The sequence below is a fragment of the Leptinotarsa decemlineata genome, unplaced genomic scaffold (genome assembly GCF_025532065.1).
Source record: "Leptinotarsa decemlineata unplaced genomic scaffold, Ldec_3_MD MMD2_tig00001393_RagTag_RagTag, whole genome shotgun sequence".
Classification (NCBI taxonomy): domain Eukaryota; kingdom Metazoa; phylum Arthropoda; class Insecta; order Coleoptera; family Chrysomelidae; genus Leptinotarsa; species Leptinotarsa decemlineata.
The window spans coordinates 5,914,148-5,940,744 of record NW_027412562.1 but is presented as its reverse complement, the minus strand read 5'-3'; the positions used below and the strand labels follow the sequence as shown (position 1 = coordinate 5,940,744).

Sequence of the window (26,597 nt, the reverse complement as noted above, 5' to 3'; positions counted from 1 at the left end):
GTTTTCTGGTCACCCATACAGGTTTCGAGAAAAAAATTGTTGCATCAGACTCACTTTTTAAAACACCTTGTAGAATTGGAACCATATGTTATGTGTTCATGAAAATCACACAACTCTTATAGAATCTTGGGTAGATCGATATAGTGAAAACCGTTTTCTTGTCACCCATGCAGATTTACAGACTCAAAATATGAGTCTGATGCAACAATTTTTTTTATCGAAATCTGTATGGGTGACAAGAAAACAGTTTTCACTCTATCAATCTACCTAAGATTCTATAACAGTTGTGTAATTTTCATGAACGCACATCTTCTGGTTCCAATTCTACAAGGTGTTTTAAAAAGTGAGTCTGATTGTTGCAACAATTTTTCTCTCGAAATCTGTATGGGTGACAAGTAAACGGTTTTCACTATATCGATCTACCCAAGATTCTATAACAGTTATGTAATTTTCATGAACGCACATCTTCTGGTTCCAATTCTACAAGGTGTTTTAAAAAGTGAGTCTGATTGTTGCAACAATTTTTCTCCCGAAATCTGTATGGGTGACGAGAAAATGGTTTTCACTATATTGATATACCCAAGATTCTATAGGAGTTGTGTGATTTTCATGAATTCAAGGAATCTCAAAAAATTATTCTGATTGTTTCAAAAATTTCTTTTTTGAAATCTGTTTAGATGACAAGAAAACTGTCATCACCAAGTTAATCTACTCAAGAAACTATGGAAGTTATGTGATTTTGATGGACGCACATCATCGGATATCATTTTTATATGGGGTGTTGGAAAGTAAGTCTAATATTTCCAATTTTATTTTTCCCTAAATTTGTATTGTTGATACAATTATCAACGCGTCAATCTACTCAAGATTCTATAAAAAAGTTTTACACCAAATAGTCCTAATAATTTCACGTTCAACCTATAGTGAATGGTTATTTCCAGCCACAGATATTAGTACGGGTGCTAATAATTTCGTATCCCAACCACAGATTTTTGTTTTCCTCTACGTCAGTATGTGTGGCCAGAAATCTGTGGATAACTTCACGCCAATTGTTAGACATCGTAGTTCATCCCTACTGTAGCCTAACAACTGTTTGGTATCAAGCTTCGAAGGGTGAATAAACGCCTTGGAGTGAGCCAATCCTGGAAGATCCTGCCAGAAGTCCATTAATCTTCTTGCCATCCAGATGTTCAATTTTTGTTTGGCAAAGCCACGAATTATTTGTCATCAATTCAAATCTCTATTATTTTTATTTATTTCAAAAAATTAGTTGTTGATTATTTTTTATGATTTTACGCTCGATATTCAACTAGCAGTGGTAATCAATGCTTAATTTTTTTTTCAGAAATCCGGAATTGACAAAATAATTCCAAATATGGTCATCGATGATTTCCTGTTTGAACCATGTGGGTACTCGATGAATGGAGTAACTAAAAATGTAAGTAACACATTCAGATATTAAACTGAAATTCATATTCATTTTTTTGGGGGATTCTTCAATGTAAGTAGTTACCCCAATTTTGTAAAAATTGTTCAATGTAAGTAAAATCTAGCTGCATTGATTCATTCAGATCGATAGAAAATTACTGAGGTTTTGTTTTCAATATTTTCTTTTCTTTTTTCATGTCTCCTCAGAAATGTACAGAAGCTGAAGATGTAAGTAGATAGTAGGCCAATAAAAAATAGACGAAATTGGAAAAAAGTAATATAAATTTAGATGTATTGTTTCGCATTAAGTGACTGAAATATACAGGATGACTGATACATGGATGTATTCTCTCAAAAAGCCTCTAGTAACTTTTTGCAGTTCATCAAATTATGAATTATAAAGCAATAATTAGATTCGAAACAATTTTTAATTTCAGTAACACTTCTTTCAACTTATTACATGGAAAATTAATCAAAGTTTATTATTTCTCATAAGCTTTTCATTCGAAATTAGATTTGTTTGAAGGTGGTTGACAATATTTCATGGTGCATTTCATTAGTTCAGACTTCCATTGTCTTCCATTGTCTAAAAATAACAATTATATTAGACAAAAAACTGAAATTACAATGAAATAAAATACAAACAACAACCAAAAAATCAAAAAAATTGAATTATTAACACGAGATGAAAATTATAAAATTATTAACGACGTTTCGATTGTTAGTATCCACAATCGTCTTCGGGTGATAACTTGACTTATCCCTCGGAGATCTGACCATTTATAGGTCATTCGAGTGTTTTTACCTATCCCTTCTTCCCTCTCGCCGCTTCATCTTTTTTAGCGGAAGCTGACCGTTTGGCGGGATTTAGTCGTGATCCATAATTTTCACAATGGAGAAGGAAGTCCACAATGAATTGCTATTCTTAGACGCATTGGTGAAGAGAACCGACACTAAATGGGAAACATCTGTATATCGAAAACCCACTCACAGAGGACAGTATCTGAACCAGAAATCTGACCACCATCAATCGACTAAGACAGGAATCATCAAGACTCTACTAGACCGTGCTTTCGGGCTGTGTAATACAAAAGAAGGTCTCGAAAAGGAACTAGGCATCATCGAAAATGACCTTCAACGGAATGGTTACCTCAAAGTGAGGGTGGAACAGGCTTTAGATAGAAGACAGCAAGGCTCCACAAGGAAAAGAAGCCGCCACAACCAGTACTTGTATTTCCCTACATCTGAGGATTGTCGGAAAGGATGAGAAGGATTGGGTCCAACTATAACATCAGAACCTACTTCAGATCTGGGAACACTATCCGTAGAATCCTCACGAAAACCAGGCCACCAAACGCGGACTGCGATTCCAAGAATTGCATTTTCCGGATACCCTGCGGAGAATCATACATCGGTGAAACTAAGAGGTCATTGAAAGTTCGCTTCGCCGAGCACAAAAAACACACACAGCGAGGAGAAACCAGCAAATCAGGAATAGCAGAGCATGTTTGGACTCATCAACGTGATATCAAGTGGGCTTAAGCTGAAATCATCCACAAGGAGGAACACTGGCTCAGGAGAAAATTCAAAGAAGCCGCATATATGTTGTCCAACAAGGCATTTAGCCAAGCTAGCGTAGAGATACGCAACATATGGAAACCTCTAATCAAGCGGAACGCGAACAAATCCCGCCAAACGGTCAGCTTCCGCTAAAACCGATGAAGCGGTGAGGGTGAGGAGGGGATAGGTGAAAGCACTCGAATGACCTATAAAGAGTCAGATCTCTGGGGAATAAGTCCAGTTATTTCCCGAAGACGATGGATACTAACAATCGAAACGTCGTGAAGTAACTTGGTTTGGAGGCTTTTAATTTTAAATTTTCATTTCTTGTTGATGATTTTATAATTTTCATCTCGTGTTAATTGTTCAATTTTTTTGATTTTTTTGGTTGTTGCTTTCATTTTATTTCATTTTAATTTCAGTTTTTTTTGCTTAATATAAATGTTATTTTTCAGCTAACCTTTTTAATTTTTTACATATTCTTTCAGGGATTTCAAATCAATTTATTTCATATTAGACAATGGAAGTCTGAATTAGATTGCCAGTAATAGTTGAAGAAAATTACATGTTGAAATCAAATTTTAGTTTTTAACCTATGCTTTGTTCAGTATCCTTTTAGTTTTAATAAGTGTCTTACTTGTGCGTAGTGTTTATTTGCTAGCATCACTAATCGACTTGTGTTCTGTTGGAATTCTAATGATACATACAGAATAGCAAATAATTAGAAATCCTGAATAGTCGATTTTCTGTTTATTCTCGGATTGAATCGGTTTGAAAAAATCTACTTTTTCGTTAACCAGCTTTCGCCCCCTCCGAACGGCAACCTTCAGAAGCCTAAATTTTTGCGAGCTGAGCATTAACGAGTATGAAAACTACCTCATACATTTGAAATCTAAAAACGTGGTTGTATTGGGAGTTTGTTGGTAAGTTGAATGGGAAGGTATTTAAATAAACAAGGGTACCAACTATAAAAAATCAACACTGAAGATTATAAAAATTACCGGGGTTGTCAAAGTTATAAATTCAAGAGTGGAGACCTACATTAATTTAGTTGCTCGTTTGTTTTTATATATTCCGGGTTTTTAATTGATTTATTAATTTTCATAGCTTCCAACAAATTAATTTTCTTCCCTTAAAGGAAATTTCATTAATTCAGTGTTGAATTTTTATAGTTAGTACCCCTGTTCATTTAATTACCTCCCCATCCAGCTCACCTACAAATTTCCTATATAACCACGTTTTCAAATTTCAACCGTACTAGTTATTTTTTATACTTGATAATGGGATAAAACCCGAAATCCGTCGTAAAAATAAAATAACTAGTGGAAATTAGACAAAAGTGTTTTAATTCATTTTATTAAAGTGGTCATGACTTTCCACAAAATGAACAAGTCATCAATTACACAGGAATTATAGTTGTTGAAAGATTGGGACAGATTAGAAAAATATTCGGTTAACACAAATTTGAACATTCATTGCATTAAGAGCTATTTAATTCAGAACAATATAAATATTATTTGTTTTTTGATTGGTTAATGAAAGGATATGTCCATGTATCAGTCGCCCTGTACATTATATATTTATTCTCGGCTTTCAGCCATCTTCGGGTTACTAGTAAGTAATATTTTCATGATTTTTTTATATTTTCAATCAATAAATATTAGAATGATATACAGTCAGAGTAAAAAAAATGTAATTTCAACATTCTTAAGTAATAGTTATTTTCTGTAGGTAGGGATTTGATTTTTATAGAGTAATGATAGTAAGTATTTATCTCTTGTCTTCAACATTTTGGTAACTGATGTAATTTGTGATTTTGTATAATCGTATAATTTTGAATTCTATCTTTAATTTTGCTTTACAATCTCCTCCGAAAAGATTACATAACAACGTTTAGTTTTCATCGCCTTGTGCCTGCGACCACAAATTTTAAAGATAATTTTTGTCAACCATGATATCATCATTGTATGCATCAACATACCTATTCAGAATCAGTGAATCGTGTTTTTTGCGGCGAACATGACAAGAAATGGAAAGAAATTGAATAAACACATTCCCTTCAATACATCATTCACATGAATTGGTCTATGACCTTGCAAAAGAACATGCCAAAAATCGATTTTGTTTTCTTGATTTTTTCTTGGCAGGCCATCGAAGAATAAATAAACAACTAACCCTGACCAGTATACCGAGGCATCTGAACAATGTCATTCAATGAGGACACAACATATACATTTTTAGGGTTCAGAAGACTCATCCTCGGAGAGCATATTAGTGAGTCAGACAACCCCCTTGAAAACATTCAAACTTACCCTGGCATTACTAGGGGATGAACCAGGGTTATTCACTTAAGAAGGCCCTGAATTTCACGAAGAAATCATTCAAGATGGAAGGCAATCCTAAAAGAAGGTTTAGATAACGACACTGGCAAAACCTTGTTTGAAAAATATTCATTTGGCAAAAATGACCTCTTTTAAGATCACCAATACTGAATGAAGAATTGTAGTTAATCAAACTGAATGAAGAATTGTAGTTAATCAAACTGAATGAAGAATTGTAGTTAATCAAACTACAATTCTTCATTCTATGTGTATCAACTATGTGTATAAATTTGAATGTATCTTTATTGGTAACGTTCTCCATTGTCTTACCATATACGGAATTGACATTCAAGTTGAAGTAATTCTTCTCAAACTTATTGGAAGCCTAATTCCTCAGGTTAGTATTCAAATCAATATACTTTTTCAACCATGGTGACTGATCGAATCTGGGAATTCTATGAGTCCTCATCACTATCAAACCATTACGGGCCGCCTCTCTTGAATTTCTATATTGAAAGATATATTTTATCATTCAAATCAGGTATAAATCTAGGTATTTTGGACTTTTAACCAGGTGGTATGATACTTTCCACCAAAAATGGAAAGTCTTAATATAGATCATGCAAATTGACGAGATAGTGCACATCTATTTCAAGAATGTATCAACCAAGTGAATCTGCCGAAAGATAGTGATTGAAACATATTATATGATGAAGGTTCGTCGTTGGAAAAAATGACCCATATTGATATTAGTTAATAATTTCAATTCAATGTCTGTATGCTTCAACATAGCATCACATCTCCGAGACCTGAAGATGTGAAATATAGAGCTGAGTCCAATTTGTATATACTTAAACTGATGTTTCTGAAATGTTTAAAAATATCGCGTAGCAACAGAATATGTGAGAATATAAGTCATATGTATATGTCAGAATATTCACCAAACTGCAACTGGGAGCATTATTTGCTCCTACGCTTCTACCTGCTCCTCAGTTTTCGATGAAATCAGCTTCTCTGAACTCTTCTTGGAGACGAGTACCTTAAGTTCTTCCCGCAAAGTCTGTATGATGAATACTCGACCCAAATATGTCTCTTATCGGTTTACTGGTGAAGTCAATCCTTCTGGTTAGATGTCCTTTATTTTTCGGTCCCATTACTTGAGTTACTGCTCAAAGCAGCGCCAACGTGAGTTTTTTCATCTTGAGTGTAATATTTTACCAACTCCATTAGCTCAAACATTTCATCATTGAGTACATTCAAAATGAAACAGAAACTCTTCCGCATCTTGTTGTCTACCCTCTATCCAGTCGGTCCGCATGTTATGCAATATTTTATAAATCCACGTTGGATCGAAAGGGATGTCAGTGGCCTTTCTTGGCATTTTTATCCACTCTCCTGTCTTTCGTCTCAATGTGGAAAGGTGAGCAATCAAAATGCTCCACAAAACGACACATTCCAACTATAACCGGGGTAAATTTCCTTCTCTGAAAGTAAACTTCTTATTACTATTAGAAAACCATACAAAGCCGCCACACCGTAAATAAAGTAGATGGTTTGATATCATTTTATGTGAGAGTGGCATAGATGCAAGGTTTAGGCACACTTTTGCAGCTTCACGACTAGGTGTGGATGTAGAAACTATTCGTAAAACTGCTGATATCACAACACAACAAAGTTTTTGTTTCGGGGTTGAAATTAGATGATTTTAATGTATTTCCACGTGTTAAAACCGAAAGTGACCATAAAAATTATATATTAGCTCTTGTTTTCAAGATATAGTATCATTATATTATATATATATGTATATTGAGTTTTCAACAAATGAAATATTTCATCACCAACAGTTGGTACACATGTTTGTTTACATAACACCCCTCTCATCAGCTGTTCTTAAGTAGTAAACATAACCTATGTGAGTTTGTCAATTGTACGCACGTGGTTGCTATTGAAATTATCGTGTGAAGTTGATTTTTAAATTAATTTAAGTGCTGATCTGAAATGCCTCGAAAGTGTGTGAATTCTGTCGATAGCTTTTGCTATATATGTGGTGAAATAACATTTAAGGCTCAGAAACGTAAAATGACACCTATCGTTAAGACAGCCTATGAACATTATTTTGGTGTGAAAGATGGGGACCAAGATAAATCATGGGCTCCTCATATATGTTGTAATTCTTGTTCCGTCATATTGCGAGAGTGGCTGAAAAATAAAAACCGGGCAATGGCTTTTGCAGTACCTATGGTTTGGCGTGAGCCTACCAATCATACAGACGACTGTTATTTCTGCTTAACTCCTCCCATTAAGCAAGGTTTATCTATGAAGAAAAGAGGAACGGTTAAATACCCTAATCTCCCATCTGCTCTTCGGCCTGTACCACACTCAGAAAATTTGCCAGTCCCTTCTCCACCCCAAAACTATGAAATTTTAGAGGAAGGTGATGGAGACTGTTTAGAAGGAGCAACCCATCCTTCTACATCCTATGACCCTGATTTTGAGGTAAGCGATAGGTCTAGTGATCCGCACAGAATTAGTCAAGCAGAGTTGAGTGACCTTATAAGAGATCTTCGCTTGTCTAAGGAAAAGGCTGAGCTGTTAGGGTCAAGACTACAACAGTGGAATCTTCTAAAACATGATGTGAAAATCTCACTATAAAAAAATGAACTGGCCTACACGAGACCTAAACCCTAATGAGAAAAATGTAGTTTACGAGCCTCTTGTAGATCCTAAGGATGTTCTCCTTCCCCCATTACATATTAAGTTGGGACTAATGAAAAACTTTGTGAAGGCCATGGACCAGGAAGGACAAGCTTTTAAGTACTTGAGAGCAAAGTTTCCCAGGTTGAGTGATGCTAAAGTCAAGGAAGGCATCTTTATTGGGCCTCAAATCCGTGAAATCGTAAATGATCCTGCTTTTGACATGATTTTAACAGGAAATGAAAAAAGAGCCTGGAAAGCCTTTAAGGGGGGTTTTTAGGTAACAAAAGAGATGATAACTTCACAGCATTGGTTAAAGAGCTTCTTCAAGCTTACCACCAACTTGGATGCAACATGTCCTTAAAAATTCATTTTCTTCACTCTCATCTTAATTTCTTCCCACAAAACTGTGGAGCTGTGAGTGACGAACATGGAGAAAGATTCCATCAAGACATTGCCTTAATGGAACAGAGATATCAGGGCCGTTGGAATGAAGCAATGCTTGCAGACTACTGCTGGTCTGTGTGTAGGGATGCTCCAGAAGTGTTTTATAAAAGACAAGCTAAACGACAGCGATCTTACAATGAATCGGATGGACTTAATTGAAATTTGGTGGTACAAACTTCTTTTATTTATCAAAACACTAAGAATAATGTTTTTTTTTTTTATTAATTTTGTACTTAAAATATTCTAAAAGAAACATAACAATATTGTTTTATGTACTTTCACTTTTCACGTATAGTATAACTACTCTTTAAGATTAAGTACTGTGTATCTCAAAAACCAGAGCTAATAAAAAATTTTCATTGTTATTTTCGTTTTTATCACCCCAAAATTAGTAGAAATTGACTAATTTAGTGTAGGAAACATTCAAAAAATATTTTTTTGTTGTGCTGTGCAATGGATTCTCTAACAAGCCGGTAGATTCAGGGTTACCATTCATAAGCGGAGCATTGGGCAGATTCAAATTTAAAGAATTTGCGGAATTTAAAATTTCTTGACCGAGAAAAATATATAGTTGAATGTTCAACTGTTTGTTAACTTTTTATGTTATTGTAGTTATTAGTAGAAAAAAAAGTGTATTTTTCTACATTCTATATTTGTTGAATCATTTATTATAATTTGGTCACACTTATATAATGAAGTAACAATTTGATAAATAAAATTGAATTGTGAGAAGAACTTTTCTAGTTCTCTCAAAAACTTATGTGTTTCTTCCTTAACTTTCACTAGGCGAAATAGTTGCTATCTTTAAAAATATTTGCGTTGTTATGTAATCTTGAGGAGAAGATTGTTAAATATAATTGAAAAATTATTCGACTTACCTGATGATTAATTTGAATTATATGAACAATCTCCTCCGAAAAAATTACATGCCCGTCTCTCCCTCAACACATAACAATAACGTTATGTGATTGTACCGTGTACGAGGTCTTTTAAAAAAATAAGGTGAATGTTAAAATTTCGCGGGCACGGACATTCGCTTAGAGATTTTTTTATTTCTTTATGTGGGTACACTTGTTTCGAACATTTGTTCATAGTTTCATCTGTTTAGCATGTTTAGTTTGTTGATGAGAGGCATAAAAGTTAGAATTGTTTTGCGTGTTCAGCGATTTTCTGCTATCGAGAAAAATGTATCAAATAATTTACATGAAATTTTGTATAAAAAATTCAATTGAGTGCTCAAAACACTTTAAACGCTGACAGTGGCATATGGTGATTGTACTCTGAGTCAGAAAAATGTTTACAAGTGGTACAAGTTTTTCACAGAAGGTTGAGAAGATGTGAATGACGACGCCTTGGAGTCCCAGCACATTATCAACTGATGAAAATGTTGAGAAAGTGCAGAACATTGTTATGGAGAATCGTCGAATCACTATTCGAGAAATTGCTGAGAAAATTCGATCAGATGTCAAGGTTTTGCTCACTGTTTTCTTCGATTACCGTGGCGTAGTTCATCAGGGGCTCATGTCACATGGTCAATAAGGAGTGTTTTCTTGAAGTTTTGCACCCCTTTACGAGAAGCAACGAAAAGAAAATCTCTGGTATTGTGGAAAAACAATTTATGCACCGTAATCATGCCTCAGCCACCGTATTCACCAGATTTGGCCCCCTGAGACTTTTTCCCGTTCTCAAGATTGTAGATCGCTGAGGACCTACAAAAAAGCGCATATCACAACTGCTTCGAGGATTAGAAAAAATGCCGGCACAAGTGTAATATCTAAGAGGGCCCACTTTGAAGAAGCCAAAATAAAAATTAATGAATGAATAGAGGTTTTTGAGAAAAATGAAAATTCGCCTTATTTTTTGAACAGACCTCGTTCTTGTTACTAACATCTCCATTGTTGAGAAACTATTCTAGGAGCTCGAAATTAACTGATTCTGAAAAGGTAGGTTGACGCATACAATGCATTTATCAGGGTTGACAAAAAATTATCATTAAACTTTGTGATCGCAGACGCAAGGCGATGAAAACTACACATTATTATGTAATCTTTTCGGGGGCCGTACTACAAAAAATCATCAGGTAAGTCGATTAATTTTTTAATTATTTTACCATACCTGCAGCAATTCTATTGAAGATAAATAGAGAGGTACCACATTTTGCATAAATAATTCTTGTTTGAATGCTTTTATAGGTAGATATCCACCGTCAAATGTCATTTTATCCCAATTTTTTTAAATGTTTTGTATATATATATATATATATATATATATATATATATATATATATATATATATATATATATATAGTGTGTGTGTGTAAAAGCCAAATGGAATAAATTCATTATTTTTCAAATGGGAAGTATTGGATTGTGATATATCGTTTGAAAGGTCTCTTCGTTCTCTATTCAAAAATGTTATCGCTTTCAGGTTTATTGCAACAATTAAGATAAAATAAATTTGAATCATGAGGTTACCGAAATTCGATAAAATACACTCAAAACTTATTGCAATACAGGCTGATTCACGGTGGATGGCACATTAGACGTTTCTGGTGAACCAGACAACGGATCACTTTGAAAATTTAATGGAGGGCATATTCGGACATTCTCTAGCCAACTAAAATATTTTCGACAATGCGGTGTTGCCGCTTCTATTAGAAAGCAGTAGCAACTTTGATTTTTCAAATGGAACACTCTGTATATAATATTATTTTTGGAATCTCCAACAATTGCCCGACAACTTTTCTTGATATTTCCCTATACCTAGCTGTTACCGTTTTCGAAATAAAAATTAATTTCAATTTTTTTCTTCGAAAATCATTACTTCTAAAAATGCCGATATCTTTTAGTTAAGAAGTACTATGATATCGAAATTTGGTTTGGAGTTAGGTGATACTTGGACACTTCCCACACGTCAGCCTAATCTCCGTTACTTCAATACAGGGTGGTAAAAAAATACAGTTTTTTCGTTTGCTTGAAGAAGTTGCTGAAATTTGATTATTTTAAATGGAACACCCTGTATATTATTGAAAATTCGGAAAGCTGCTGAAATTTGCTTTCTTTCTATGTATATCATACCTATACCTAACTAGTCAAGTTTCGGACTTATGAACATTTATTTGTGAAAATGTCCCTTCAGAATGGTATTTCCATTCGGTATTTGGTAAGCAGGCCATGATTACTATTTGACAGTAGCGTTGTGACATTCTCCTAATAATATCGACATTTTCGTCACTTCAGAAGTTGCAAATACCTTCAAAACGATGGAACGAAACTATTCAAACGAAGTTCTTATGAATTTGTTTATTATTTTTGGACAGTGTGACAAAATGATATCAGAAGAACATGTAGAAAGTTCAATGAAATGTATCCGAATCTACCGCCAATGAACCTCAAGAAATTTATACGAATTCAGAACAATTTCAATATGTTTGGATAAACTTTAAAAAAGCACCAAGAAACAATACCACCCTGTATTGAAGTAACGGAGATTAGGCTGACGTGTGGGAAGTGTCCAAGTATCACCTAACTCCAAACCAAATTTCGATATCATAGTACTTCTTAACTAAAAGATATCGGCATTTTTAGAAGTCATGATTTTCGAAAAAAAATATTGAAATTAATTTTTATTTCGAAAACGGTAACAGATAGGTATAGGGAAATATCAAGAAAAGTTGTCGGGCAATTGTTGGAGATTCCAAAAATAATATTATATACAGAGTGTTCCATTTGAAAAATCAAAGTTGCTACTGCTTTCTAATAGAAGCGGCAACACCGCATTGTCGTAAATATTTTAGTTGGCTAGAGAATGTCCGAATATGCCCTCCATTAAATTTTCAAAGTGATCCGTTGTCTGGTTCACCAGAAACGTCTAATGTGTCATCCACCGTGAATCAGCCTGTATACTCAAAACTTATTTCATGTTGAGGTATTGATAATAAGAAAATAAGTAAAAATCATAGCAGCATAGATGGTATCCTTTAAAAAACTGTAAATAATTTCCGTGGCAACGTTAGTTTAAAATGCCTTGTGAGCTTGTTTTGTATGTTACAACATTAGTTGTCAGTATTTTAATTTAAGTTTAAAGTTCGTTAACTTCAAGTCTGACAAATGGTTACATTAACGGAAATGCCTAAAATAACAGTTTTACAAATGATTAGTTACGGAGATGAAACCCGAACACAATAGGAAGTAGCTCGCCTATTTCATAAGAAATTTCGTAATTTACCGCCCATATCTCAAAGAACAATAAAAAAAATAGAAAATCAGTTTCTCGAGCTTGGTCTTGTGGGACTGATAAAAAAAAGCAGCTGCCAATGTAAAAGTGATCAACTCAAATTAGATGTGATGCTTGAGTTTGAGGAAAACCCACATACATCGAGTAGACAGGCATCCACTACATTCAATGTTAGCCATACATCGATAGTAAACATATTTAAAAAAAAATTGTTTGGACATTTCATTTCGAAATATTTATTTTTCTTATAATTATATAGCAGACCACTGTTATAATATTCATGCAGTCATTGTTCACTGTGGTTCTGGCGTTGAATTTGGTTATTATTACGCCTTGGTCAAAGAAGAAACGGACTGGTTTAAGTTTGACGATAGTCGTGTCACGAAGTGTTCTGGCGATGCATTGAATTTATTGGAGCCTCTGGAGACACCCTACATTTTGTTTTTTGAGAGAGAGAACATTGTTAGATCAAGATCTTCAGATGATGTGGTGCTGCAGGTTTTTCCGGGTTTTCCTGCAGCTGAAAAAGCAAATGCGCCACTGGAATCAATGAAGTCGCCCCGGAGCGCCAATTAATTTTTATTGTTGTATTTATTTTATTTTTATCGTTGTTTTAATAAAAAATTATATAGAAATAAACATTAATGTTTGCTGTAGATGATCCAGTTTTATTCTTAGACAAATTTACCCAATAACTTGACTTATATTATTTTTTTGAAACAGGGTTGCTACATGACCATCCACATCACTCCAGAACCTGATTTTTCCTATGTTAGTTTTGAAACGAACATTCCTTCCAGCTCTTACGAGGAAATCATAAAAAAGGTTTTGAAAACATTCAACCCAGGAAAATTCACCGTCACTGTGTTTTCCAACAAGGTAAGAGTATTTATAATTTTAATGAATATTTGTCAGATGCTGTTTCTTTTTATAATTCTAAGGATCATATGAACAGTCAATTTACTCCCACATGCGGGAGTGTGTGGTATAGGAAGGGTGGGGGGAAGCAGGAGGAGACTTCGAAGTTGAGCCCCACGATTTCCGCAAAAAAACGTCACCACATAGCCCCACGATAGGGTATGGGAAACCTACCCGCTGATGGTGACGGGAGGCTCTCCATATTTTCTTTTTCTAATTAACGTATACCCTATGTTTGAATGATCCCCGTTATCAGGGAGATAGTCCCTGGTAACTTTTCACTCGATATGCTATCTTTCTTTGGTCAAAGGTCTATGTACAAAAAAATGTAGTCTCACCATTTTACGCTGTGGGCAATGGTGGTTGTTGACAGGTATATATCTGAAAGTGCTAGTATTCTTGGATGGATAAATGTTATCTGGTCTAGTTGATTCATATCTGTTCAAAATCTGTTTTTCCTCCGATAGCCAGTCTTCGCCCCATCAATATGCAGTGAAAATCGATCGTCGCGCCGTGGGGCTAGAACCTCAGTTCTCCATAGCCATCGAATAAATGAGTCGAACGAACCACTCACGCTAATCAACCGGCTGCCGTCCCTGGGTGAGATGAGTATTTATGGCCTATTTGATCATCTCTAAAAATGCCCTTTTCTTTACCACCCGACATTCCTCACTTAACGCCTTTTTGGGGCCTCCGTTTTTTATTTTGTTCAGGATTTCTATGTGAGATTTGTGATTTCTGATGTAGGGAAATGCATCCGTTTATGCTATTTTATAGTGTCTCTTCTTCTGTTTTTGTATACTCCCCCGGTATTTGTCTCCAAGGGCCCTGAGGTCCCTTCGAGAGTATCTTCAGCATCTAGCACATACTGTGTTAATCATCAGCTTTTATTATCGAAGTTGTACAACTATGGAATCAGAGGCTCTGCTTTTAATTGGATTTCTTCCTTCTTAACTGAACGTACTCAGTATGTACAAATTTTGGAACGTATTTCCGGAGCAAACACATTCGTTAATTCTGAAACTAAAGTGGTTAACATTGCAGTTCCACAAGGGTCTATATTGGGGCCAATTTTATTTTTATTGTATACCAATGATCATGAGAAATACCTTACAGGGATCCCTGCTACCATGTACGCTGATGATACTTCTGTGATAATATCGGACAAGGATGAAATTACAGCACAACAAAAATGCGAACAAGTTCTCAGTTCTATAAACGAGTGGTGTAGCCTAAATTCTTTATATCTGAATGCAACGAAAACCCAAATCGTCAAATTTCATAATTGGCAAAAAAATTGTCTTTCATTAAATGTTTGCGTTAGTGACACACTAATATGTAACATAAACGAAGTAAAATTTCTCGGACTAGTTGTCTTTTGGAAAATAAATATATATATATATATATATTTTTTTTTTTCACCGTAGTGTGCGCTGGTCAGGCCCTATCCCCCGAAGCCCCGACACATTCGGGAGGGCGCGCCAGCATAATCAACCAATGACCACTCCCCACACCGTGGGGTAAGTGATCATTGGGTCCGAGAATCATGTGCCCTGAGCAAACGCAGTGAGCCAAGAATGACAGCCTTCTGCATCTGTGCGGCTAAGATTTCTGCCTTAGTGCGGCAAGCCGGTATGATTTTTAGATTCGAGAGTAGAGAAGACATCATTCCACCAAGGACTCCAACAATCAGAACGACCATCTTGACAGAGTGATCTGGATAGAGTCTGCGGAGTTCGAAGAGAAAATCTCGATATTTTATCCGTTTTTCCTCCTCTTTTCTGACGATATTCGTCTCGCCAGGAGCTGAAAACTCCACGACAAATATCGTTTTGGTCTGGTGGTCGAGAAGGACTACATCAGGCTTATTAGCTTGTATGAGCCTGAGGGTGGGGAACGAATAGTTCCAATAAATTCGGCACTTCTCGTTCCCCACAACGGATTCAATATCCCCCGGAGCGTAGGGCAACACCGGTGTCTCGTCAATACCGTAAGAGTGCCGTAGATGGTAATATAGCACTCTTAGGGCCGCGTTATGTCGATGGATATAGGCCAAGACCGCATATGCTGGACATGCTGATAGCAAGTGCATTAGGGTCTCGGGCGCCTCGCGGCAGGCCCTGCACCTTGTGTCAGGAACCTCTATACCCATCACGCGACTGCGGTAGACTAAGGTGTTGAAGACACCATCCTGGCAAGCCATGATGAACCCCTCAGTTTCCGACTTCAGCCCACTCGACCTGAGAAAAGCGAACGTCAGGCGCTTTGATAAGCCAAGGTCTTCAATGTTATTGAAGAAGACCCCATGCATTGGCTTATCCCTGTGTCTCCAGTACCATTCTGTCATGTAGACACTCCAAACTCAAAAGTCCACGACCTCCCTGTTGTCGGGGGAAGTATAACCGTGGAACGGACGATTTGGGATGCAAACTCCTATAGAGATGCATCATTTTTCGGGTCCTTACGTCGAGTTGATACAGCTCCTCCCGAGTCCACTTCACTACTCCAAACGAGTAGAGTAAGATTGGAACGGCAAGCATATTTGTTGCAGCTACTTTGTTCTTCCCCGACAGTTCCGATGACCAGATCTGTCGAAGTTTGTGCTGATACTTGCCGCGGAGAGAGTTTTTCACTGCAGTTACCTCTTGTGAGTGGCGTTGTTCCACCCCGAGGTAAGTATACGTCTCTCCGGCATCCAGATGGTGTAGGATGCTTCCATCTACGAGCTGCACATCCTCTCCGTAGTCTCCGCATCGTCCTCTTTTGAGATGAACCATTGCACATTTGTCTATCCCGAATTTCATACCGATAGCATGCGTGTACTCTTCCACCACCCTCAAGGACTGATGGAGATCCTTCTCTCCAGAGGCATAAAGTTTAAGATCATCCATATAAAACAAATGGGTGACCTTGTGCCTCCGGTTTCCGGGAGTGCCACAGTTATATCCTCGAGTCTTTCTGAGCGCAACGGATAATGGCAATAGTGAGATGCAGAATAGAAGGGGGCTGAGGGAATCACCCTGAAATACACCCCTTCTGAAAGTGACCCACCTTGTTTGAACTCTTGCTTGACCAGATGTTATAGTGAAGCGAGTTCGCCAAAGTGGTATCAGTTGTTCAATGCATCTCACTATGTTGTCGGGTACCGCAAGGCATCTGAGCAAATGCAAGATGAGCTCATGCGAAATTGTATCAAATGCCTTACGGTAATCGATCCAGGCCATAGAGAGGTTACGCTTATATTGTATCGAGTCCTGCGTTACACATCTATCGATGAGCAGGTTCTCTTTACATCCAGCGACTCCTCTCTTCGACCCTCTCTGCTCATATATCCGTTCGAACACTCGGTCAACTGCGGTGAGTATTCGTGTGTATAAGATGCTTGTAAACAACTTATAACACGAATTCAAGCATGTTATCGATCTGTAATTCTTAGGAATCGACAAATCTCCGCTTTTGGGGATAAGAACGGTCCGCCCCTCGACAAACCAATCCGGAATCGGCTGCTCTCCATCGAGCCATGAGTTGAAAACTCTGGCCAGATGGCGGTGGGTACTTGGTAGTTTTTTCCACCAATAAGTGTTCAGCCCATCTGGGCCTGGGGCAGCAAAGTTCTTGGAACCAACGAGGGCCCTTCGAACGTCATCCGGGGTTATCGGGTTGCGCAGTTCATTGGGCTCAGGCTGTCGAAGCTCTCTGTTGAAAGCTTCGAACTGCGCTAGGGCTGGAGTGTCTAAGTTGAGTGGCTGCGGGTGTTCATAGATATCCTTCCAGAAGGATTCCACCTGATCAGCGGTCGGCGGATTATCCACAACACGTGGAGGCTCTTGGAATAAGCGAGAAGGTTTCTCGCGGAACCTAAGGTTTTCCGCGATACTTCTCGCTCGCCTCACTAGTGACTTCTTAGCAGCCACTAGCATTCGTATCCTATCAAGGCAGTGCTGTTTGGTGGTCAGCAGCACGCCTTGGCTTAAAGTGTGATGGATACGTCGTAGATTGGCGGCTATTCGCCGCACTGCGGGCGTGAAAGGCCTGTTGGCTGCCCTGTAATCCATCACACATTGGATACGAGATGCGTGTTGTCTCGCCGACGTGATTTTAGCCTCCATCTTGTGTACACGCCGTTCAATCTTCCGAACCGCAAGGCCGGGATTTCGTCCTTCCGATTCGGAAAGCGATTGGACGACGTTATACACGGCGGTGTTGATTTGCCAGATGTCAGCCTCTTCTGTTAGAACACTATGAACCTCCGCATCCAAACGAGCCAGTTCTTGTGGCTTCAGGGGTTTAATCCTGTGGAGCGCCCTGCGTGTTCTGATTGTCGTTTCCATTGGTGGTATGGTGCGAGTCTCCTCTCCAGCCGTGCCAACGGGTGGTAGAACTGCCACTTCTACCACTTCGTTAGCAGGCTGGGAAGGAGCTATATAGCCCTGCCGCCGAAGATAGGATACGTAATCCCTAAGGTTTTGGGCGGAAAATTATTATTATTATTATTATTATTATTATTATTATTACTGACAACCATTTCACCTTTACCGTAGCCATTCGTCTTCAGGTTTTCAGTATTGTGTCTTAGGAAACTTCTCGAAGATGAAGCTTCACTTAGTAGAAACACTCGATTGATATTTCCAACTTTATTCGTCTTTTTACATCCGTGTACATGTTCGGCCATCGCAAGATCATCAGTCACTCATTGCGCGTGTGTGAAAATATTAAACACTGTTACTAACATATCATTTAGGGTTTTGTTTCCTTCAATTAGGAATCTTTTGGACCAGGTCCCATATACCTATTCTCTTGTACTTCCGAAGGCACTTTTAGTTTATTGCTCATACATACCAGATCTTCCTTCCGTCAGGAATTATTCCTGTTTGATCCCTTTGTACAGTGTTCATTGTACATAGAGATGAGGGGTTATAGCTCCCAGTAACTAGTCTTCTGCCAACTTCAATTCTATAGAATCCCTTATTTCTAAAATCCTTCGTTCTAAGCAAGTTTCCAGGTTTGGTCCGCCTAATAGGCTTCTCAGTTTTTGACGAAGTATGATCAAGGTATGGGAACCAATTTTGAAGCTCACATACCTTTTATGTAGTTTTCTAATATAACATACCAATATACAATCAACAATAAATACTCAACACTTTTCTTTTTTGTTTCAGTCATCTCCAGTAATGGATTCATCAAAAAAAGTACTCTCCGTTAACGAGATGGGCGAGTGGAAACGCAAAGACATTCAGCATTGCAGCTTCAAGAACTACGATCTGATGTACGCTTTCTTCTGTAGATTTCCAAGCTGAGGGTGTCAGGGCCAGCTGTGCGACTGCCCAGCAAATAAAATCGCTTCATCTTCATTCCAGTCTTCCTTCTCCTATATGTTACCTTTTGTTTTTCAAACCTGCTCGTTTCATCTTTCATCCTTTGCCTTTTCAACTCCCGATACTCCTGAATGTCGACCGACAATGACTCACTTATTAAAATTATTCCAGTCTCTTGACTCATCACGGGTATTCTGTGCCAAAAACACATGTCTTCTCAGTTATTTTAATAAAATGTTTTGTTCAAGTACTTGTGACAAACACTTTCCTTCACCCCGGGAAATACATTCTAAATTATGTTTGCTTCAGTCAGAAAGTTGGCACGCAGTTCATGATTGTCATTCAGGAGAAACTGCACACACTTTCACACCTCAGTTCAGCCCATTTTCTTTCTTTTTTCTATACTTCACCTTATTTTCCCCTCCTTTCAAATTCACTGATTTCGAATCGCCACTTGTCCTGTTTTCGTGGTGGCGAAATAAAATATCGTGAGAATTACTGAAAAAACTTTCAAAGTAGGTAGCACGCTAGTGAACAGATATGTTGTTTCCCTTTAACCTATGAGGGTTAGGAAATACATATAGAGTTTTTTGTGTGTTCACGTGTTCTATCTCTTTGCAAGCTTTTTGGCTCATAATCTCATGATTAAGTAGAGAGAATTTCGAAAATGAATATTTTATTTATAAACAGGCCTCTGAAAGAATTATTACAAAAATCAGGGTTGAAGAAAGGTCCACTCAGTATAAAAATAAGCTCTAGTCAATGTGTAGCATATAACTGAACAAGTTTCTGTAACCATCCTAGTAGCTAGTTTGAATTTCTGAAAGAAAAAGATTGTAAAGTACTTTATCAGCGGAAATCATAAACATTGTTATGTCCTCCTATAACAAATTTTATTAAAATTGTATTCAAGTTGAATCACTAAATATAAATGAATTTTATTTACTATAAAGTATTCAAGAAACACTGATGTCTTCAGGCGTGTCCGTATAGACACGCCTGAACACATCAAATATCTACTGATTGCTTCACATACTGTAATAAACTGTTTAAATATTGACAGGGTATACATCCCAATTTTGTGTGCAAAACGGGAATAAAAATATACAAAATTTCGAATCATTTTGTCTTGTAACTAAATTAGGATTTACCACTTTCCTCAATTTCGATATACCTAATAAATTCTGGCATATTGACTGACATATATCTAGTGGTGAAACTCGATATTCACTGATTGAAAATATTTTGAAATAAACAATTTCTCCATTGAGCCAGGAGAACAGTAAATAATTTCAGATCTCAGCAGTTTTTTTTCAAAGTGTTGTCCAAAATAGGAAGATCAAAATAGATAACCAAAATACAGAATCAATAAATTCAGATGAGTTTCAATCTTATCAAAAGCAAAGGAAGCAATTGGAAAATAACATGTAATAGGTTTTGGTAGCCATCGTTCTTGAATTGAAATGTTGTAGTTGTAGATATTCGAAATTTTTCAAAATATCACTGGTCATTTCACCCTAATCTGAACTAAATGAAAAATCCAATCAACTTCTAACAGAGAGACGAGTAATGAAAAAGTTCAGTTCAAAACCTATTCATCAAATGATGAATGGGTTTTAATATAATATATACAGGGTGTTCCTTAATGATATACGAATATTCAAGGGTGTAATAATGACAGGTTGCTATGTAAACTATGAAAGCTTAAATTTGTGGTATGCATAAATGAAAGAAAAATAAAAATTTATTCTTTTGTATTATATTACAGACGCTAATTTTATTTGTGCATAAACTATGGTCCAAAAATACCTAGTGTTGAAGTTTTAAGAAAAAATGGAAATCATTTATTACTTCCGAAACCATTTGGGATATTTTAGTGATATTTGGTAAGCAGTGACAATCGATACGCCTATGGATTTTCCTCAAATAAGATTTATTTTTGAATTCCTTGTTCAATTTGAGATAAAAGAATCCTCCGTCTAAGTTTTTCTCCTACGATACCTCAATTTTTAGCGAATAAGAACTTTAGTATTGTCTGAAAAATTATTGAAAAATTTTATTGTATTAAATTCGATTCTGCTACAGTTTTTGATTCAGCAGACAGGGGCACTTGATAAAGCTGCACATTTTTTGATACTTCGATACAAAAACCTACCTTCTCTTGAGGCTCGCAGAAAACATAGAAATTTAATACTTCTATTGAAAATTATCAATGAACTGAGTATCAGCCCCGAGCTTCTCTTCAAAATATCTTTATATGTCCCCAGTCGTTCAACTAGACAGGTGCAAACGTTTTACGTTTCTTGTGACAGATTTAATTATTCATATAACAGCTTTATTCTCAGAACTCTTCAATTGGCTAACTCTTTAAATAATACTCAAATCTTTAATATATCAAATTCCCACTTTAAAAACCATATTCTTCACCTAGCCATCTAATTGTATTGTGTCTAGTGATACTTGTCTGTAAGAATTATGTTAGTTCATATTGTTATACATTTTGATTTTTTCTTAAATAATCTAGTTGTTATCTTACTTCGGAATTGTATAATTCTTATAATTTACTTTTAATCTACTGTATTGCATCAAGTACTACATAGCACTGTACTACTTATATCTGAATTGGGCTTGCCCGTGTATATATATAAATAATTAAATAAAATTTATATTTGAATTGCCCGTTCAATTTTAAACAAGAGAACTCCTTCGATTTTTTCTGTGACGCCCCATTTTTGAGAAAAAATAAACGACCAACCAAAAATATTAATCTAATTGAAAAAATGAAATGCATCACAACAACTAACAACACAAGCATAACTAAGGTGTAATTATTGTTACAAAAATTGTTAAAATGTCTCCCTTCATTCAATATGCATGCTTCGATGCTTCTTCTTATAGAACTTCGCACTCGTCGAAAAATCCCAAGTGTATTATATCTTTTGAACATTGTAATAATCCACACAACTTGATCGCAAATATTACACTGAAAAAGGGGTTGGTTGGGTAACAGGATCAATTTTTTTTTAACCATTGTATTCTTGCAAACTGTCTAGCAATCTTCCTCGTACTTATTTCAGGATTTTCTTCGATCTCCTGTAGCATCCCGTCCTCAATTTCAGCTGATGTTACACATTGAGGTCTTTGAGGTCTTTCTTCATATAAGCCAAATGATTTTTCTCGAATGAAATTTATTTTTATTCAATTTATTTACTCAAAAACGACGTGTCGTAGGAAAAACTCCACAAGACTTTTTCAAATTGAACGACTGGCTCAAAAATTAATTTTATTTGAGAAAGTCTGTAGGCGTATCAAAAGTGTCGAAGTAATTCCCGTACGTACCCACGACATTGTTGAATATACCAAAGAAAGTCGATACTTTGGAAATATTACACCACTGCGAAGATGGCTATTCTATGAAATGACAAATATTCCACAACAATTACAATTGTGAATCATTGAAATTTGTTAATAATTATAGGAAACATGCCTCGTACATAATTGTGGAAACATCACTAAAATACTCTGTAGAATATTTCACAAATGTGATGGAAGTGTACATATCTTTTTGAATATTTCATGAATATTCAGAATATATATGTTCTTCTTTGGGTATTTATATAATATTCGGAGAATATACCATGCTGTTTCGATAAATAAATTAATGTAACTCTATGTGTAAATCCCCATAGAAAAAATATTAAAGTCTTTATTTCTCTATGTCTTTTAAATTATTCAATGGTCCAGATGATCGTAAGATGGATTCAGCAGGAGTCCATGACTTGTGATAGCTTTTGTGATTGATCTTCTGAATTTCCAATTATCAAACTCGAATGGTGAATTTAAATTATGTGAATAAATGGAGACACAGTATACCGTTTCTTTATTGAATACTGATCGGTAAATACATTCATTTTGATTCATCTTGTATCAATTTTATCAATTATTAATTTTATGATTGATTTGGCCGTCACTTGATGAAGATTCATAGTAATTTCATTAACTACACCTTACGATTGGATCCCCACAAACATTATTTCAGAAATATATCACGACATTTGTTTGAAGGTGGTTGACAATGTTTCGTGGTGTATTTCATCAGTTCGGACTTCCATTGTCTAATATAATATAAATTAACTTGATAACCCTGAAAAAATCAAAAAGATTAACCGAAAATAACAATTTTATTGAACAGAAAACTGAAATTACAACGAAATAACATACAACAATCAAACAAATAAAAATTGAAATATTAATAAAAGCTGGAAAAATTGAAAAATTAAAAATATTATCAACAATAAATTAAAAAATAAAAATTAAAATTTCAAACGAAGTTATGTCACAATGTTTCGATTGTTAGTATCCACAATCGTCTTCGGGTGATAACTGGACCTATTCCTCCCGAGATCTGACTATTTATAGTCATTCGAGTGCTTTCACCTATCCCCTCTATACGTAACATATGGAAACCTCTAATCAAGCTTGACTTTCAAAGAAGCCGCGTATATGTTGTCCAACAACGCATTTAGTCAAGCTGGCGTAGATATACGTAACATATGGAAACCTCTAATCAAGCGAAAAACGACCAACTTCCGCCAAACGGTCATTTCCCGCCAAAACCAATGAAGCGAAAAGGGGGAATAGATAGTCAGATAGTCAGATCTCGGAGGAATAGGTCCAGTTATCACCCGAAGACGATTGTGGATACTAACAATCGAAACGTTGTGACATAACTTGGTTGAAAATCTTTTAATTCTTATTTTATCATTTTTTGTTAATAATATTTTTAATTTTTCTATTTTTTCAGCTTTTATTAACATTTCAATTTTTATTTGTTTGGTTGTTGTATGTTATTTCGTTGTAATTTCAGTTTTTTGTTTAATGAAATTTTTATTTTCGGTTGATCTTTTTGATTTTTTAAGGGTTATCAAATCAATTTATATTATATTAGACAATGGAAGTCCGAACTGATGAAATGTATCACGACATGTTTCTCTAATACAGTAACTTCTTCAACAGTAATTTGAATAGGTACTACAAGTTGCTTCTTATGCTAATATTTATATACCACAGGTAACTACAATTCAGACTACCTCTATCAAATTTCCTTAACCTCTACAACATCTATATACCTGAGGTACCTCTTTCTCTTGAAGAGGTAACTTAACTCTTCAAGAGAACTAACTCTTCAAGAGGTTTAGGTAATTTGATGGAGGTAGTCTCAATTGTAGTTACATGTGGTAACTTCAAGAGGAAGAGGTACCTCTTCCTCTTAAAGGAGCACCTCTTCCTCTTGAAGGGGCACTTCAGGTATATAAAAGTTGTAGAGGTAATTTGATGGAGGTAGTCTCAATTGTAGTTACCTGTGGTAAGTTTGTGGAGATCAAATCGTAAGGTCTAGTTTATGACATCAACTATGGAGAGTTTGAATGACTTAGTTGAATAATTAACTGGTTCCGTGTAGGACTGATTGGTTTGCAAAGTGGGTAACCAATAAATGGGGAAACAGTCTAACATTTCTTTATTGAATACTGATCGGTAGATAAATTCATTTTGATTCCTCTTGTATAAAAAATGATGCACCTTCCCACTCTTTGACATGGGAGAGATTAATAATCCAGTCAATTTATAAAGTTACAGTTCTGTCTAAATATATAACATATTCATACATTTTGCCTTAGTTATGTCTACATACTCGGCCTTGGAGCTAGAAGATATGGTAGGCTGAAATACCCACATTTGCAAGTGATAAAAAGATATTCAAGTACACTTAGAAATCAATATTCTTAACTGCATGTATTGTAATTTATAATTTCAAATAAATTGGCAGAGATGCTGAAGAAAAATATGTATACACTTTCCCGATGCCAATTTATTATTTGTCAAGAGCAGTGAACTGTGTTTAGACTGATTTTCTATATTTTTCATTCAAATTGTAAGTTCAATGACCAAATGAGACCGATTCTGGATTTTGTTTGTGACAAATCAAAATGTAGTAGTACATAGTTGTTCAAAGTATATATTTACAAATTGTTGATGTTAACATTGTCATTTAAAAATAATAAATATATGCCAAACAACTTTACTCGTTTAATTTTTTCATAAAGAGTGGGTTTGTCCTTTAAATCCTAAATTTCAATGGAAAATTTAAGTGTGCAAATCGAGGTAATTTCCCTGCTTCCATAGACAATAATCCATACGGCGGATTGAATATCCTTCGTGCAAAGTATGTATCTTGAAGTGACAGACGTGCCATGTTGAACTTTGTTAATCAAAATGAGCAGTTAAAATAGGAACTTCAGACATATTAAAATATGAACAGGAACTCACGAACAGGAAACAACGGGAACACAGGAACAATAACAAACACAGGAACAATGAACACAATGAGAACAAAAATACGGCAGAAACAACAGGAACAACAGTGATACAAGGAACAATACTAGAAACAACAAATACAATGAAAACTGGTCTGGGGGTTAATACAACAAGCTCTTTCAAGTTGTCAAGTTGATAGTAAATATCAATGAGCAACTGTTTTCCATGGTAATCTCAGGGTACCAAATGATTTTCATTTAGTGAAACTGATGTAATTCAATCCCTTCAAATGGTTTCAGATAACAAATTCAGCAAATAAGTAAAATAATCTAAATTCTACCTGTTTACCGAGTGCGATTTTTTAAAATTAACGGTTGTTTTGGTGTTGCAATGAGTATGAAGATTGATTTTGTTTCGGTTGGCAAAATGTTTCCTCAATATTTTATTAAAGGACCCCGCACATTTCTTATGAGAATTTTGCCGAAATTGTAGTTCTTGATGTGCTAATTGAAAGTGTCCACAGCCAAATCTCAAAAATGTACTGTTTTCGAGATGTGAACCTTTGAAAATTGATTTTATCCATTTTTTGCGGTATTTGCTCATCAATCGGAGAGTTCTCATTTCTGGCTGGGATAGAATTTAGATGTTCGGCACCCAGAATTAGTTTTACGAATGGTCTTCCTCAGTTATATTTTATGCCACCATCGATAATTTTTCATACACTGCTTCATACTATCTCGATAATCTGAGAATGTGGTACTATCATCCATTTTGCCTCAGAGAGGCTCATTCATTCATTTTGGAAGATGATTCGAAACACCGTCGATAACTCTTTGTAAATTACTTATAAAAGTAACCGAACTGCTATAAGCTTGCACTGCTACCTAAATCCAAATTCTAAAAAAAAATAATGTTTCTAGAAGAAGCGACTTTATTGAGAAAACTTGACGATTTAGGTATAGGGACATGATATATCATCTTGAAGCATTTTTCACCATCTTTCAATTTACCGAGTAATATACAGGGGATTTCATTTGAAAAAATGAACAATGGAAATAATAGTAATTTTAGCACGCCCTGTATGATATGGAGTCGATTTCTTGGTGTTATTTGAATATTTCGAGTTTGTCCAAACTATCTTCAAAATATCAACTTTTCATGAATTGAGAGTACTGATGTACTCAATTTCAATTAAGGCTATGTTTTGGACCATATTTAGCACAATTTATTTTTATCTTGAAAACAGATAGAGATAGGTATAGGATATTATTAACAAAAAAGTATTAAAATACCAGAGCGATTCCAAAAATGTATTAATATACGGGGTGTTCATTTAAAAAAATAAAGTTGCTAGGACTTTTTG

At 35.7% G+C, this 26,597-nt stretch overlaps 1 protein-coding gene across 2 annotated transcripts in view; it reads left to right on the top strand.

Annotated features, from left to right (window-relative positions):
• Nucleotides 1-24,996, top strand: part of SamDC (S-adenosylmethionine decarboxylase) — a 97,946-nt gene extending 72,950 nt beyond the window's left edge. Inside the window, exons 5-8 of one of the 2 annotated variants that reach the window (XM_074175900.1) lie at nt 1,346-1,438; nt 1,636-1,656; nt 13,410-13,565; nt 18,764-24,996. In XM_074175900.1, coding sequence (XP_074032001.1) covers nt 1,346-1,438; nt 1,636-1,656; nt 13,410-13,565; nt 18,764-18,901 — 408 coding nt within the window. In that variant the 3' untranslated portion in view covers nt 18,902-24,996. The remainder of the gene's footprint in view (nt 1-1,345; nt 1,439-1,635; nt 1,657-13,409; nt 13,566-18,763) is intronic. The other variant, XM_074175901.1, reaches the window with a different exon arrangement.
• Nucleotides 24,997-26,597: the final 1,601 nt, after the last annotated feature.